This window comes from Neodiprion lecontei, chromosome 2 (genome assembly GCF_021901455.1).
Source record: "Neodiprion lecontei isolate iyNeoLeco1 chromosome 2, iyNeoLeco1.1, whole genome shotgun sequence".
Lineage (NCBI taxonomy): Eukaryota > Metazoa > Arthropoda > Insecta > Hymenoptera > Diprionidae > Neodiprion > Neodiprion lecontei.
In genome coordinates this window covers 23,140,527-23,156,855 of record NC_060261.1, presented here as the reverse complement: position 1 = coordinate 23,156,855, position 16,329 = coordinate 23,140,527, and the positions used below count along the sequence as shown (strand labels likewise).

At 37.4% G+C, this 16,329-nt stretch overlaps 1 protein-coding gene across 1 annotated transcript in view; it reads left to right on the top strand.

Moving 5' to 3' along the window:
* The first annotated feature begins 1,002 nt into the window (after positions 1-1,002).
* The window catches only part of LOC107225243 (gonadotropin-releasing hormone receptor), a 193,400-nt gene continuing 178,073 nt past the window's right edge, over positions 1,003-16,329 (top strand). Inside the window, exon 1 of the mRNA XM_046731065.1 lies at positions 1,003-3,785. Within this exon, the coding sequence (XP_046587021.1) occupies positions 3,135-3,785 (651 nt within the window). The 5' untranslated portion in view covers positions 1,003-3,134. The remainder of the gene's footprint in view (positions 3,786-16,329) is intronic.

The following is a 16,329-nucleotide window of genomic DNA, read 5'->3' as shown; positions in this document are numbered from 1 at the left end:
CGAAGGCTGAATCAGACGGTACAATTTATAACATCATCAATACTATCTACACTATCACTTCCTTTGTAATGGCACTACTGTGAACAAATTATTGTCAAAAATTAACCTGAAGATGGTCGGCACGCAGCCCGACCGAAACGTTATTATAGTAAATTAACGGTTCTATCTGATCTACTTCGACGAATGACGTCACTTCAAAAAAAAAACGACAAGGTCACGAACGCAACAATTAATAATAAAAATTATAAAAAACATGTTATCACCGCTATAGATATTGTAGAGAAACACGCACATTTACTAAACATGTATATTGGAAAATGTTAACATAATCATTTTGGTACTTGTAAGCTTCATCTGAAGATTTTAAATCGTCTGCTCAACTAAAATTGAATAAAATGAATTCAAAGTTGTGTATTGTCGGATCAGTTTCAAATCGAGGGTGAAAAAAAACAGTACGTCTAACATTATAGTGAGCAAGGTATAGAGAACTCTTCGAACATCGGAGAATTTCTATAAAATATGACACGCGGTGCACGTGTAGGGTAAGCACAACTGTTACATACACTCCGACAACAGAATGAAAAATGTAAGAAAATTCAATAAAAATGTAATGCTGCACATTCTGCGGCACATCTAGGATCAGATGTTGGGGCTACACTTTATCTGACTTCACCTTAAACGCATCCTATCTCTGATTATGGTCTAAAGAATACTTTCCTCGCCCTAGTTGATTCTTCCCTTCCTCCCCCTCCGTGACATTCGCTACTTGGCCGATGTGCGCACGCCTGGTCAAAGCACGGTACGTCACGGCGTGGCGCTTGAACCTGCGAAAATCAAAGTTGGCTGAGGTCAGGCTGGGGTTAGGCTCAGGTTGAGCAAGGTTGAATCAGGTTAGGTTTGGTCGGGTTAGGTTGGATCCGTAAGTTCGGCGGGACGTCGGGCTCGACGTTACTCCGCGATTCAACTTTCAGCCGCCGCGTCAGTCTGCGCGTGGAACTGAGCCGTGAGCCCACGGAGTTTGTCCCGTCCTCTCGAGTTCCGCATTCATCGGTTTAAGAGTAACCAGTAATCTCTTTTAGTTGAGAGAGTTTTTTTTTGCAATTTTTGCAATCGAAGTGTAAAACAATACTCTAAAAGTTAGTTCGTACCAGTTTGAAGATTGGTTCCAAAATAACAATAAAAATTTCTTTTTACGCAAATTAGACAACCAGAACAAATATTATAAAGTTAAAGTCTACGAATTCTCCGATTTAAAAAAAATCGTCAAAGAAAGAAAAAGAAGTATAGAAACCAGAGACTGAAACTGTTCTTGTTTCATGGTATTTTACCAAATTCCCAAAAAACTTTATAAACAAGTTTATAAAAAATCTGCGTCAGTGATACACGTTCCAAGTGCGTCTGGCATACTCGGCTACACGAATTCTCATTTCAAAACTCTTCGAATTACTAAGGAAGTCCGAAGCCTTTACTTCATGAGAAGACCGTGGTACAAATTTCATCGGAGTCGGTGCCATATAGACGTCAATTGACACGCAGTAGAAAAGTTTTGCATTACTTCAGACTGCGTGGTGCAAGCAGTGCTGGAAGTTTGGTGTGAATCTAATCAAGTTTGACTTAACAAAACATTGTCTGCAATAATTTATTAAGCATTCGAAGACTTTTATGCACTGCTATCCATTTGCGCTCGATAAAGACATTAACGCTTTTTACACTCCTCGGCAACCGCAGCAGAATGTAAAATAAAAGTGAACCAATTATATCGCGAGTGAACTACCCACGTCCACCTTGAAATCGCGTTATGCGTAATTATACTTATTTCTGATGTCTGGTCCCTTCCGACTTATGTCAAAACGCTAGATCAGCGTATTAAGCATCTTTGAATGCCATTCTTACTACCCAGTATTATTCTATTGTCAGCTTATTGCATAATTCCATATAGAAAGAGAAACGATTATCGCTACTGCAGCAAAGGTGCCCTGATCTCTTTTCTGCAAGCGTCATTCAAACCTATATTATCCACTTGTTGCGGTCGCTACGGGTAGCAGCCGACGGAGATAAAAAAGAAAAGAAAAAGTTCGAGGGACGTTGGATTAAAAGTAATTTCAAGTAAATGCAGCCAGAAAAACTGTGTGGTCAACTGGATACTAGATGAGCTCAAAGGGTTCTTTCTGCCTCTACCTCCGGTTGAGTTCCAGGCGCGTTTAGTCTTTGGAGAGACGTGCAGTTCTCTGAACCTTTCCGACTGTTGAACGAAAATTAAATTTTACTTTATTTAATCGGACACATTCTACAGTTTCTATGTAAAGCGATCAAGTTTCCAATCAGAAGTGACCAGGTGGCATTCGTTGCTATTTTTTAGTGAAATTTAGATTTTTTTCAAATCGATTTACTTCAATTTTGCATCCAACTATGCAGATTACCTCGAAACAAATATGCCTCGCCGTCTATTTCGTTCGATAATAAAATGAACCGGTGTGTCGGACCCGTTTGACAGCCTCGAAACTAGTAAAAAACCAGTTTAGCGGTAGTAGTAGACTCAACGACAAGAACGACGCCTTGCAGCTCAATCCAATTAATTGGAAGAGGTAGCTGATCAACTTGTAGTTACAGTAGAAAGTGAAGTGAATGCGTGTTTCGTGTAAACGTTAATGTCGCAGATGAACTGTGAGTAATAAAATATTTCTAGCGTCCCAAGTATCTACTCAACAACATCCAATCGACGACTGATTAGATAGCCAATATTTATCGGTGCCAATTTGCTAGGATCACGTGCTGCGAGTGACGCTATCAAATTAAAAAAAGGCGTCGAGAATTTCTTTCTGAGCTTAAGCAATTTGATTCTATACTACTCTCAATATCTTGCTACGAGTCATTTCGACACCCATTTATCATAAAAAATATTTTGGTAACGACCTTTACAGAGAATATGCGAAGACGGTTGGAGATGCGTCATCCTCTCCTCTATTTAAAAGCAAAAAATCGTCAGTGAAATGAGAAATGAACATCTTTGCATATAATCACTTCCAAAAATTAACAGTAACATAAGCCCACTGTTACAGCAGCCAAGAGCATAGGGGTAAGAAAAAAAATCGCAAAAGGTGAAGACCTAAAGGCTGTGAGAGAAAGAGCGAGACATGAATGGCCGAAACTACGGTGAAAATCTATCGAAAGAGGTATTGAAGCTAATACCCTCCCATTTCATCAGCGCAAATAAATCCAGCACCATGCTGCCGCCTTGCGATAATTTCGGAAACGGAACTGTCGAGAACTACCAGCATGGCTGGGTGAATGTGACGGATTTTAACGCATTTGGCGTCGTTGGTTCGATGAACAACGTCAACTGCCTCGAACATGCTCCTCAGTTGACATATAGCGCCTACGTGAAGGCGGTGGTGCTCTCTGTAATGGCGGCGCTCAGTCTGCTCGCGAATGCCGCAACAATTTACTCGATAACAAAGAATCGGCGGAAAAGGCAGAGCTGCACCGCCATTTACACCCTAATTCTGCACCTGTCAGTGGCTGACCTATTGGTTACTGTTTTCTGCATCGCCGGCGAGGCGCTTTGGAGCTACACCGTCGCCTGGATCTGGGGTAATGCTGCGTGCAAGATATTCAAGTTCCTACAGATGTGGAGCCTGTATCTTAGCACCTTTGTACTCGTGTTGATCGGCGTCGATAGGTTCGTCGCTGTTAGGTACCCCATGAAGAGCCTCAATACTGCTCAGCGTTGCAGCCGGCTCGTGCTATTGACCTGGGTGGTTTCCTTCATTCTCAGCATACCTCAGGTGAGTTGGTTAAATCAGTGGCTAAAAGTCTTCAATTTTATTTGATTGACTGACTTGACCGTAGTTTTTAGAATAAAGTTTTACAAATGATATTATAACATTCATCGATATCTGATGTAGTTGTCGAAGTTACTAGGTGGTATACCGGTCCTCTCAAGATTACCAGAAGTTGAATTATGTGAAAACGTATACGTTAGACAAGCCCCAATGTTTTTTTCCGTACAAATTTTTGTAATTTTGAATTTCTACAGAGGCACTTTAGGATTGGTACCAACGAAAATTGAATGCCTGCTATATTCGATAGCAGGAATTTTTCTCGTCAAAATAGAAAATCGAATGAAAAAAGCAGTGAAAAATAAAGATCTACGAAATGCGTGACTTTAGTTCAGTCCTTGACAGTATCTTTTCAGGACTAAATACCTCATAGAAATGAATAGCAAAACCCTATGCAAAACTTTGATGAGAACTTTCTCTCTACCTCATGGAATTTTCCGCTATTAATTTCATTGTGAAGAAAGTAACATCAATACTGCTGGCACGCGTCATTCGGTTCCATAACCCTCGTCCAATTCTGTACCTGAATCAATTGCTAAAGGAGTTTGACAGAGATAACTTGAAATTTCTGATAAAAAAAAGTATTTCTGCACAATCCGGAATTCGTGATACTGGTTCTAGCATAATCAGTTGAAGGGTAGAGAACGCAAGTAGTGTAAGTTAGTATGAGCTAATTTTTCAGGACAAAAGAATTTGCTTTTGAGATTACTAGCAATTGTGATACCGGGAAAACTGTATTACTCTGCTTCGATCTATGTCGTAGCAATAGTTAAAATCACTGTTGCTACTACACTTAGTCCTTAATGAATTGCACCGCTTACATTCTCGACCCCTCATTTACGTGATAAAAAACCAGGCTGAATCAAGTATCATCATTCTATGTGTTCTCAGTACGGAACAATCTTTCTGCAGTTGAGAATGTCAAATGTTTAAAAACAATGAGCAATCTGAAGCTTTAGTTTATGTGTCAGTTCAAAATTCCCTAATCAATGTCGAGAAAGTGTAAATAACAGTGTTATCGGACTCAGGAGTTAATTAATGTTTCCGGTTAAATTTTTACTTCAGGGGAAATGCGGGTAGACCCGGACACGTGAATGAAAAATACCAAAACGTATGAATAACAGGTTTCCATGTTCAATATTACATCATTTATTAACTTCAGTATCGTTTTAATGACTTGAACAAAATAATAGATACTTTGCTCAATTGTGTAAATAAGAATAATAGAAAATCGTTACCCTTTAATTTGGGGCAATGGAATAAACGGGGCATAAAAGCCCCGGACACACATTTTAATGGCGATTAGACCGTTCTTTGGTTTCGCCAACGTTAAAATACCAATAGATATTGGACGATTTAATTTTGACACAGGCTTTGTGAACCCAATCGCTGCATTTTCGACTTTGAATCCAATCCTCTCCACACGTGATGCCTTCCGTAGCTTCATGACGATCTTCAAGGGAGCAGGTTTGAGATTGTTTTGACGTTTTTTAGTTTGTTTCGATTCGTTTTTTTTTTCTTTTTTTTTTTTTTTCTTTCGTTTTCGGTAGTTTACCTTCGGTGACTGTGATTTTCGTTTCAAAATCATTCTTGTACGAAGAAGATGTTAATATCTAACTTCTTTGCGGTTTTCGGGACCGTATTTTAAGAGGCTTTGCTGGCACATCAGAAAGATAATTGCTTAAAAAATCGGCTATACTGGATTAACTGGGTGTTTCAGAAGTAGGTGGTGTGATACGGCTGGTGGAAAGCTGGGTGATATCATTTTCTGTAACAAAAGACACCGATTCCTGAGCGATATCTGTCATTCTAAAACATACAGACTGTCGGAGGGAACCCGACAGACTTGCGTCCGGGGCTACCCGATAACCTCTATCCCATATTTTTATTAATAACGATCAAATTTTAAACGTGATCTAATATACAATGTTATAAACGTAAAGTACATGTAACATCCCATAATGCAATTAATAAGTTGATTAGTAATACTTACGATTTTTATATAAAAACCGTTGAAGTTAAATGAGCGCGCATGACAATTCTCGGCGGTGACGAACTTCACAAATACATTTTACCCGGTCAGCGGTCATGCCATTATAAACTCTAATTTGTGTCTGCGCACTACGAACACGTTGACAAGTGTCGATTTGTTTACGTTTATATTTCAAGCATTTCGGACTTTAAGTGTCCAAGGATATCCGCTGTCCAGAGCTACCCGCACTTTCTCTACCACCTTCCGAGAAATCTTATTCATCAATTTTTAAACTGAAAAAATAGTACATTGTGTACTATAGAGGAAAAGCAAGACTTTTGTAGTGAGCTTATTGACAAGTACTGAAAACATCGAGCGCATCATTGAATCTTCCCTCCTCTACGGTGCGCACTATACTTTCGATAATAATACCATGCTTTTCAAGCTTTCATTCTAAAATGATTTCCACGAGATGCTGGAATTCAAGGGGGGGAAAAAGCAAAAGAAGGGTCTCTTCTGGGTTGAAGCACCGACCTATAACAAAACCACTATTGAAAAAAAAAAAAGCGCGACTACAATATTATGCAAGAAGAAAAAAATTGCTGGAAAAGTATTGAAATAACGACTTGTCGATTCTGTTATTTGAAATTTTCATTCATAATAAATGAACAATTACTTTGATGTTTTGGTGATGTTTCTTCAAACTAGATTTATGAGTGAATACTTTGTTGCTTACCTAACATTATTTTTCCGGGGGTAACAGTCTAAATTTTTTTATGTTCTTGCGCTGGATCATTGGTATTATATTAGGCAGACTTGACTGAGGCAAAATGTTTTTATAACGATATCATGTTGCCAGTTTTTGATGAATTTTTGAAAAAAATCTTCTGCATCAGTGCTTGACTTCCACGCACCTTGACGTTCAAGGTTCTGATATTTGGCCCGCTGTCGATAAACAATGTAGAAGAAATTCTGCAAAAGATTGCTTTGCGTAGGTTTGCAAGTTATTTAGATTCAAATAAACCGCAATTTGTTTTGGTATATTCAAAAACTTATGTATCCCAATGACTTACGACGTGCAATTGCCTTTTTAGCAATTTCACACTATTTGATTCCTCGGTATATCTTTTGGATGCAAGTTTACATGTAGTTTCACTATTCTGGCAAATTCTTCTGTGATAACAAATGTACATCAATACTGTTACTAGAATGTATTCTAAAAATCACTTTCATGAGTAAATACAGGGTGAGGCAATTGCAAAGTCGAGAATGGGAGGAGCTTATTTTATGAATTGGGCCGTACCCCTCAGCCAATCTGGAGTGAGTCAATTGAAACTCCGAGAACAGGAAGAGCTTAGTTGTGTTAATATCAAAGTACGGTTCGAAGTGTGTACCCACTATGAATGAGAAACAATAATGAAGATATGGCAAGAAAGGAAAGATGACAGCACGAAATTTCAACAATTAGGTTCGTCATGGCATATGAAAGTCATGTTCACTCACAGACCTAGCATAGTTGAATAGGTTAGTCAGTATGTGTCAATAAAAAAGGAGAGCAATTTAAATACTGTTTACTATAATACAAAGTACCATTTATTACTAATACAATTCTTGTTGCCATATCGTGACTTTATTTCTCATCACCACTGAATACCTGTATGTAGACTTCAAACCTTACTTTAATCAATATAACTGAGCTCCTTCCATTCTCGGAGTTTTAATCGACTCGCTCTAGATCGGCTGAGGGATACGACCTAATTTATCAACTAAGCTCATCCCATTCTCGGCGTTTCAATTGCTTCACCTTGTGTATCGTTACCTGAAGCCTCAGCCAAAATTCTTACGATTTCTTCGGATCAAAGCACCTTTACTTAAGAATCGAGATGACTGTTTTTTCACGAAATCTTTATTGTCAGATAATTGGCAATGGCAATTTGTTCTTTGATTTTCAGCGGTATCTTCATCATAGAATAAATGGTGGGTAGCGTCCATGCTTTGCCCAACTCGTTGTAAAATGCCATCAATATTGATTTTGAAGTCATTTTAGTATCGAGTTGACGCTTCCAATCGACAACTATATTGTATGCGGATTAATAAATCTGTTTCGACTTAGATGGCAATGAATAGTTTTTAAATCTTTTCACCAAGTCAAGATCGCGTGCCGTATTTTTCAATCACTTTTTGCTATTGCGTTTCTTAAGAGGAAACTTCGGTGAAAAAAAAGTACCGTATCTTTAGATCAATTTCATTGAAACTTGAATCATTTATTTACAACCCTCAAACTTGAATCTGATCCAAAATTCAGCTCAATAGGTTAAGTAATTCCAAAGTTATGCATTTTTTTCTAAGATTTCTTCGAAACATCCCTTGCCCATTAGGTTTCATCCTAGAAGGTAGAAATGTTTTGTGGATACATTTAATAATATAGACTAAAAATTATTGCAGGGTATTAAAACTATTACTTTAACAGTTTGAAGTTTTTTCGCTACAATTTTTGGTATATTATAGGCTGTGAAGTGAGTTATATTCACCGGAGCTAAAATTCACAGCAGCAATTTCAAGATAATATGCCTAAGAATATATCTGCCAAAGGGCAAAATGATTGGACGAAACCTATGCGCACGTAATATTTTGAATACCTGAAAACACAATTCTGAGATAAACGCGATTTACATAAATTCAGATTCATGACCTTCTAGGAAGCAAATATAAAGTATGCAGACAATGAGTTATTTACTGTAGAGATAAAACACTTTGACTTAGTTGAATTTAACGTTGATTTGGGCCATAAAAAATTGGGTCAAAAGTTAAAAAATTCGATAGTCGGATTTTTCTTTTTTCATGCCATTAATTAAATTGAATTCAAAATTCATCTCAGAATGTGAGTAATAATAATGATAAATCATGTATCGCTCGTCAGTGCCTATCACTGTTTTGATTGATCTTCAATTCCATTCCTCGGTTTCAGTTTGTATCCAATCGGCTTCTCCGTGTCTGTTCTGAGGTCAACCCTATTCTTACGCCGCGTCTTCCTCCAGAATCATTTAATTATCAATGAACTCGCTCCGGGACATAAAGGCAAAGAAAAACCCAATTATTTTATTGTGGAATAATTATTAGGGCTAGACAAATATTTCAATAATATATTGAGTAAATGAAAACGATCGACTAATATTTATCTTCCCCCACTGGAGTCTACTATACAATAGCGCACCTGAATTTAACTTGGGAGCTGACTGCTTGCAAATTAGTCCCGTGCAGAAACCGTTAGAATTCCCCGGCACCATACCATGTCCCTTGAACTGCTTCTGTTTTAGCCTTCTCCGCAGCGGTTATTTTTAATTATCACTGTTCGTCTGGCTTTCTTAGACTCAGTTGTTCCTTTCCATTCAGCCTTATGCTTCCGTCTGGCATCTCGTTGCTGGTTCATCTTTTTTGCATTATCTGCCACCTTTTCAGACTTCACTGATATCTTTGCCTTTTGAGCATAGAGCGTTCTAAGTAGCATCTAGTTGGGCTGCGACAACGACACACACCTGGCAGTATTTTCAGAGTACCTGGTTATCTATGGCCAGTCCAGTAAGGATGTCGATGACTATTCTTACGCCATATAACGATGTAAGGCCTCGTTTGTGCCACGTACCGTCGTAAGATACTACAACGTTAAGTACTACCCCACTCTTCATCGAAGGATCTATTACTTCATGCGCTCTTCTAACAGTTTTTCTAACTTTCTCGAAAACTCTCGCTTCTAACTTCTCAGTCCCCGCAGTAAATTGGTGCACATGAAATTTGAAGCTACTTACACTAGTGCCTTTCATACCCATTACGATACAGAATTTTTCCGTCCTGAGTGCCCTAGTCCAACTCCGATGATTCCGTCAACTACTCGCCTGTCTATTTCGAAGGGTGGCCTTGTCGAAGTGTCATTGGTTCGTGGGCTCGTGTAATTTTCACCTATTTTATAACTGCACTTGTAGCATTTGACGACGAGCGAGTCCTGATTGGATTCATTTTGAGAGACAGATCTCTTCAAAATTTACTTCGGAGTAATTCAAACCACAAGAAAACTTTGTGACAGCTCGTCAAATCTATCGTTCCAAAAAGTAGCATAGCAAACACATTCGCGGGGAATAACGACTAAACTGTATAAATTTTTAAACCCAAATGGTTAGAGTATATATCAAAATAACTTGTACGAGAGTTATCCGCAATCTTACCGACCGATGACGGCGCACAGGCAGCCGTTAACTTCGCACTTTTTTATTTTCCAAAAATAATGGAAAGGATCAGCGGACTTTGGCGAAAATTGGTACTTAAACGTTTTTTGAATCACTGATCGCGAATCCAAAGTCGGATTTTCAAAAATTTCAAAAGCGGCTCCATTATGATAGTCAAAAGTTCAAAAATTTCTTTATCGGTTTACGATAAAGTATTTTAGCAATGTCAAATTTTTCCCAGTTGGGGGACGGATGAAAAACGTTTTTCCATAAAAAACCGAAAATCAATTTTTTGGTCATTTTTGACGAAAATTTCGCTGAATTCTTCCCTTAAATGAACTCATTTCGACTTAAATATAATATACAATATCTTGCATTACTTACTTTGAAACCTTGAGCGTGAGGTTATGTCAACGAACACATCCATCGTGATACGAATTTTCGCGTGATTTTTCAACGTAACAATTGATAGCAGCATCTCCTTGAAAAATACCGTGCGACGTACAACAATGACCTGTGCCCGTGAGAAATGCGCATGCATGGAGCACTAATTTGAATATTCTCGCGTACTATGAACCGAAGGTGCTCCTCTGTCCACTCCCCACCATTAATTGGTTTCAAGAGTCCAGTAGACGCCTACTTCACTAACACACGCATCAGAAATCAAGGATACATGGTTGCATCGAATAAATAGATATTTATTTAGAAAAATGTGAAGACGTGTTTTGATGAAAATGATGGTATTGAACAGCTTTTACCTACATTTAAGATTGTTTGATTCCTCGTACCATTGATCAGATCGGCTTCAACTGATGGTGTTGTATCATCTTAAAGACGTGGGAGACAATAAAACGAAAATTCTGCAGGTACAAAAATGTACGTCTATCATATTTTAGACTTTTACAACTACAGTTTTTTATCAAATTTTGATATCGACAGTTGGGAACGTTTCTTGGCAAGTTTTGAACTATCTTTTTCTTTTCTTTATCCCTGCCATGTGTACTCATGAAGGAAATCAGATCAATCGCAGAAATAAATTCTGAAGCAATTCATAAATTGATGAAAAATTTTGCCAACATAGTTACTTAGCGTACATCCTGTACGCCCTAGCATCGTACATGATCGTTTATCTTGTCGTCCTACAGAAAGCTTCTACAACGTACTATTTCACTCTAATTATATACGGCTGCTTGAATGCGGCGTGTATCTTTGGAATCCTTGGCTATACCTCATCCAAACCCCGAAACTGCTCGTTGTCAATCTCCCAGCTTGTAGAGCCTGCAATGTGCTGCTGGAGTAACGAAATTTCTATAACGGGGGCGCGGTTAACGGGCACTTATAAATGAGGTTGAGGCAATCCAGACCTGCGAAATTCACCCCGGGCAGCGCGATTTTATATTGTTGCCAAAGTTACGAATCTCTTACCGCCTTGATATTTGTGGTATGTAAAGTGTTTGGATGGAAGAATGTCATTCAGTAATGGAGTGTTTGTTGGCGCTCTCAAGTAGTGAAAAGAGCTTCAACTTGAGTTCGAACGTGTTAATTGTTGTCTTTAAAAAACCTTAATAAATTAGTTACCTGCACGAGCCGGTCTGAAACTCGTTTCATTCTATTGATTATCAGCAATTACAGTAAATATGGTTATCAAAAGAGAATTAAAAAATTGTAATACTTCAAAACACTGCTATTCGTCGTGCGATCCCAAGCAGGTCTTTGGTATAGTTTTATAGAAAACAATAACTACGATATCGCCGAATCCTACTTTCTTCTGCAACTGTCAACGTCAGCTTACTACTAGTAGGAACTGGTTATTGGAAATAATGGTCAAACGAAAACACCACACCTGTCGTTACCGTTTAGACTCGAGTGTGGGCTCTCCTCAGAAGGGATACGAAGATTTGAACCCTCATCGAAATTAAGACAAGATGTCGAATAGCACAAGTGGTATAAACCTACATCTTAATCGCCAACCAAACTTTACCTCATCTCTTTAATTCGCACTGGGACGTCCAGCGTCTCCCACCTTTTTTTGCGGCTTATTCTGTATTAAACTACTTTTGTAGTAAAAACTGCCGCGTTTGTTGGTTCTATATGGTCCCTGAAAAATTCCGAATCAGAACAAAATACAAAATTCATTTATTGCAAAAATAGCACACATAAATAGCACATAAACAAATTGTCAATATTCGTATTTTTTCACGAAAAAAAAGCATTTGCAGCTGATCCACCATGTCAAATACCAATTTTTACACAAACCTAATACACACCGAAAAATTTAGCAGAATTTTTTAAAAAATTTTTCGCTTCGTAGTTTTGTTTATCGGCCATATTTGATCAGCCATTTTGAATTTTCAAATTTCGAGATCAGATTCTTAATCAGTGACTCCAAACACCCATGTATGCAATTTTCGAGTGAATCGCATGTAAGGAAAAATGTATGCATGAAAGGATTAAGTCTAACTGCTTGATTTAACTTTAAGTCAAGTCGACACTCTATGTTATGCTCGTAATGACATCTCGGATTGCTTTTGACCCCTCTTTTCTCCTAGTCGCTGTTCGTCCACCCATGGTTTTCTGCATCGTCAAATTTTTGGCATCTTAATAATTCAACAAGACACGTAAAAGTGGGAGATCAGGATTTCGAAGGAAGTTTGATAACGCATCCGTAACACTTGCATGATATGGATGACTTTGTAGATATTGAAAAGATCGAAAGATTAAGGTAATCATTCCTTCTAGTGACGTTATGTATTAAATTCTACACGTGATTCCGAAGCCGATTAGCGTCGCATCTTTTATTTAGTTTTGCAGGTTATTCTGTTTCTCATTGTGTCGAAAATTTGAATTTGAAAATATTTTTGGATCTATGTGTACATTAACATTTAACGACGATGTCGTACAATAAGTATCATTGCCAATCCACGATGCATGTTTAGGACATGCGATATTAATTCTCTTAGTTTTTTTAACAATTGAAATATACATGTTCGTATGAAGAAGGCTTACACTCGGCTCGAAACGTTAACGACAGATGTGATGTACTTCAGAAAGTTTGCTTCCTCAAATGGAAAAAAATATGACAGAACCGGTTCAAAATAGACGTCCGACGAGTGCGCGACATCACTGAGCCGTAAATAAATTACCAGCATTGAGAAAAGCGAGGGTGAGTAAACGAGTTATATGAACCTCGAGCGACGTCACAATGCCGCAATGCTTATCTTTTCGTTATTTCACGCACACGACCTCGGTAAACACTGAAAAAACGCCCTCAAGTACCACGAGTTAACACCTGAAGAATAGCGTATTGTTTTACTATTGCCGAAAGTGGGCGATTTCTAATGAGTGTGAAGTTTTGCAGCATGAGCCGAAGCGAGCGAGTATCAGTTGTCACCTGGTGAACAATCACTTCCTCCCAAATGTCGGAACCAACAACACCTAGGCCTGTAGAATATCGTTTTAAAGTTAGTAATCTGTTAATAACTATTGTAATCAATCTGCTATTCATTGAGTTACCTTGTTTGAATTTAGCTTAGTTTTATAACAATTTTAGTATTTAATGTAATATTTTTGCAACATAAACCAAATATTAATATATAATCTAAATTGAGAGACGTGAGATGACAATCAGTCAAATAACTGATTGTTCGTCTATAAAATAGTAGTGTTACATTCAATTTAAACATTTAAATATTATACAGAGTTATAACAAACAATTTAGGGAAAAACATTAATTTTGTAAAATGGTTTTCTCGATTAGCTCTGAAGATGGTTGGCAGGCAGCCCAGCCGAAATGTCGGAAATATCAAATATATTCCATTGGCCTTACATCGACGACAACCTTATTTTATTTAAATTACAAACGGCCACAAAATCCACGACAAAACATACTATTATACCAATCCTATCGCTATTACACTATTATACTATTATTATTATTCATTACACACTCCACAAGCTTCGATAATAGAACTTTCCAAGCATAGGTTGTTTCGGCAAAGTAGCGAACTCGATAGTTTGAATCAAAGTATCGAATCGCGCTCATTACTGTCTCATTTCACTCGCTATTTAAAATCGTCCTCACATATATTATGTACTCAGGCTTCCGTGCAATATTTACCCTTTCGTCTCTACCTCAAATCTAGTCGCTTGCCGGTGTCGCACCTCGGAACAGATCATCTGTGTATTTCATGTATTGTTTACTGTTTCAAAATCATATCTGGGTATCATCTGTGTATTCTCTCGCCTATTTCAACCTCAGTTGTCTGTTTGATCTCTCACGATACAGATGGTATCGCTATACATCGGATCAATAAAGTATCTCATTTATTGTCAAATGAATATCATCGATCGTAATTATCGTCCCGCTTCTCCACTATCTATAGTCTGTCATCACTAGTTCGCGGATCCTACGTCAACAATCCAAATCTTTCACTATCTTTCCAAACACAGGTGTTGGTGAAATTGATGAGAAACCTCATGCTGAAAAAATGCGATATTTCTACAAGCAAGGGGTCATCCATAAAGGGGAGTGGGAGGGCGCAAACATTATTATGGAGTCTTAACTGGGGGATAAAGTCAGAAAATTTCTCTCGTAAGTGTTTTCAAACTGTCTATAAATACGTAACATCTATGCTAGTGTTCTGATAACACGTGTGATCTGCCGTGTTGTGGAAATTTTCATTAAAAAAATACGCTGATTACCGATCACTTTTGTTACGTCTAACTTCAGAAAAAATACGTCCATAAATAAAATGTTTATAGGGCGATTGAAATGAAATTGATCACAAGCTAATTTTAAAATGACCAATCGAAAACATTAAATTACTTTTTACCACTGTAATTGAAATTTACGCTCATGAGAAAGAAATGTAATTCAATTTCTTCTATTGTTTACTCTTGTAGTCTTTATTCGTAACAACAACAACACTGACATTCGATCAAATTCTTTTCATAACCCTCTAAATATAGGCTTAAATCACAACACAGTATTGGTAATTGATTTTTTTTCAACCAACCATTATCATCAACAAAATCATAGGTAATTGATTCTTGTTAATCACACGGGACAAAAATTAAAAGTTGTCAAGTTCATCATTGAGTTAAAAGTGCAGTTAAAAATTCGCTACGTCAGTCTTCTGTCGATGTTAGAGCATTTTTCTAGTGTGAAATATTGTCGTCATTCGTTAAACAATATTTCACCCTTATTCCGAAAATGCAGACAGTGATGTTTATATATATTTTATATATTATATATCATTCACGATATTTTATGATTGATGAAATTATTTGGAGAAAAAATCTAATGAAAAAATTAGGGGGGCTGCATAGTTTACGGACAGTTTCTAATTACAAGATACTGTGTACGTAAGGTACGCCCTCATTGAAATATTTATTGGCCTAACTGTAAACCTTTTGATACAGCATAAGAATTGGCAAATTTATCCCAGAAGGTGAATGCTGAGTACAACGAATATCAAATTGTTTCCGCTGCATCAGACCAGTTGTTAGCTCCAAAACTTCTCCGTATTTTTTCAAGGCTGCTTATCAGCTCCTGAATGGAAAACCGATGAACGTTTTCAATGTCTGTAAATTGTCTCGTTTGATTCGTTTGTTCATTATATAATAGTGAGCATGCTTTTGTATGAAGCGATTTCATTTGGAATTCAAATTAAGAATCAGAGGTTCGGAATCTGCAATTATTTTATTCAAAGAAAATCATACAAGGCAAAGACGAACGGTAAAGGCGAATGAAGTTATTTTTTACACCGTTCAGAACTTGCTCGAATTCCGAAATAGGTACCAGTAAATTTTAAGTTAGATCTGGAGCCAAGAGTTTGATTATGTTGATCGAATGCTGTGATTAGATGTGCGTAATATATGCGTCGAACAATATGATAAATTGATTCTAAACGGCAATTTCAGACTGGTATATCGATATAGAAAACGAAATAACTTTCAAGTATTTATTAGGTTTTTTTATGAGAATGATGTTGACGTCAATGTTCGTATAATGATACAGCTATTATCTAATGATCGTCGAAATTCGGTCACTATCGAGGACGTGATCGATTATTCTGATTTATTATAAATAACTGACGGTTATTTTGTCCTGCATTTTTTTTTTTATTTTATTAGCTCACTCATTAAGCAAATTAACAATTCATTGGATAATAAAGAAAAACCACGGATCAGTGGTCATCATTTGATGTTTTTCACGGCACTTTTTATCACCTTGCTAACTCATTCTATTACTGAGAGTACCATCGAGTATGCTGAAAATCTTTTGTCGTTAACACGA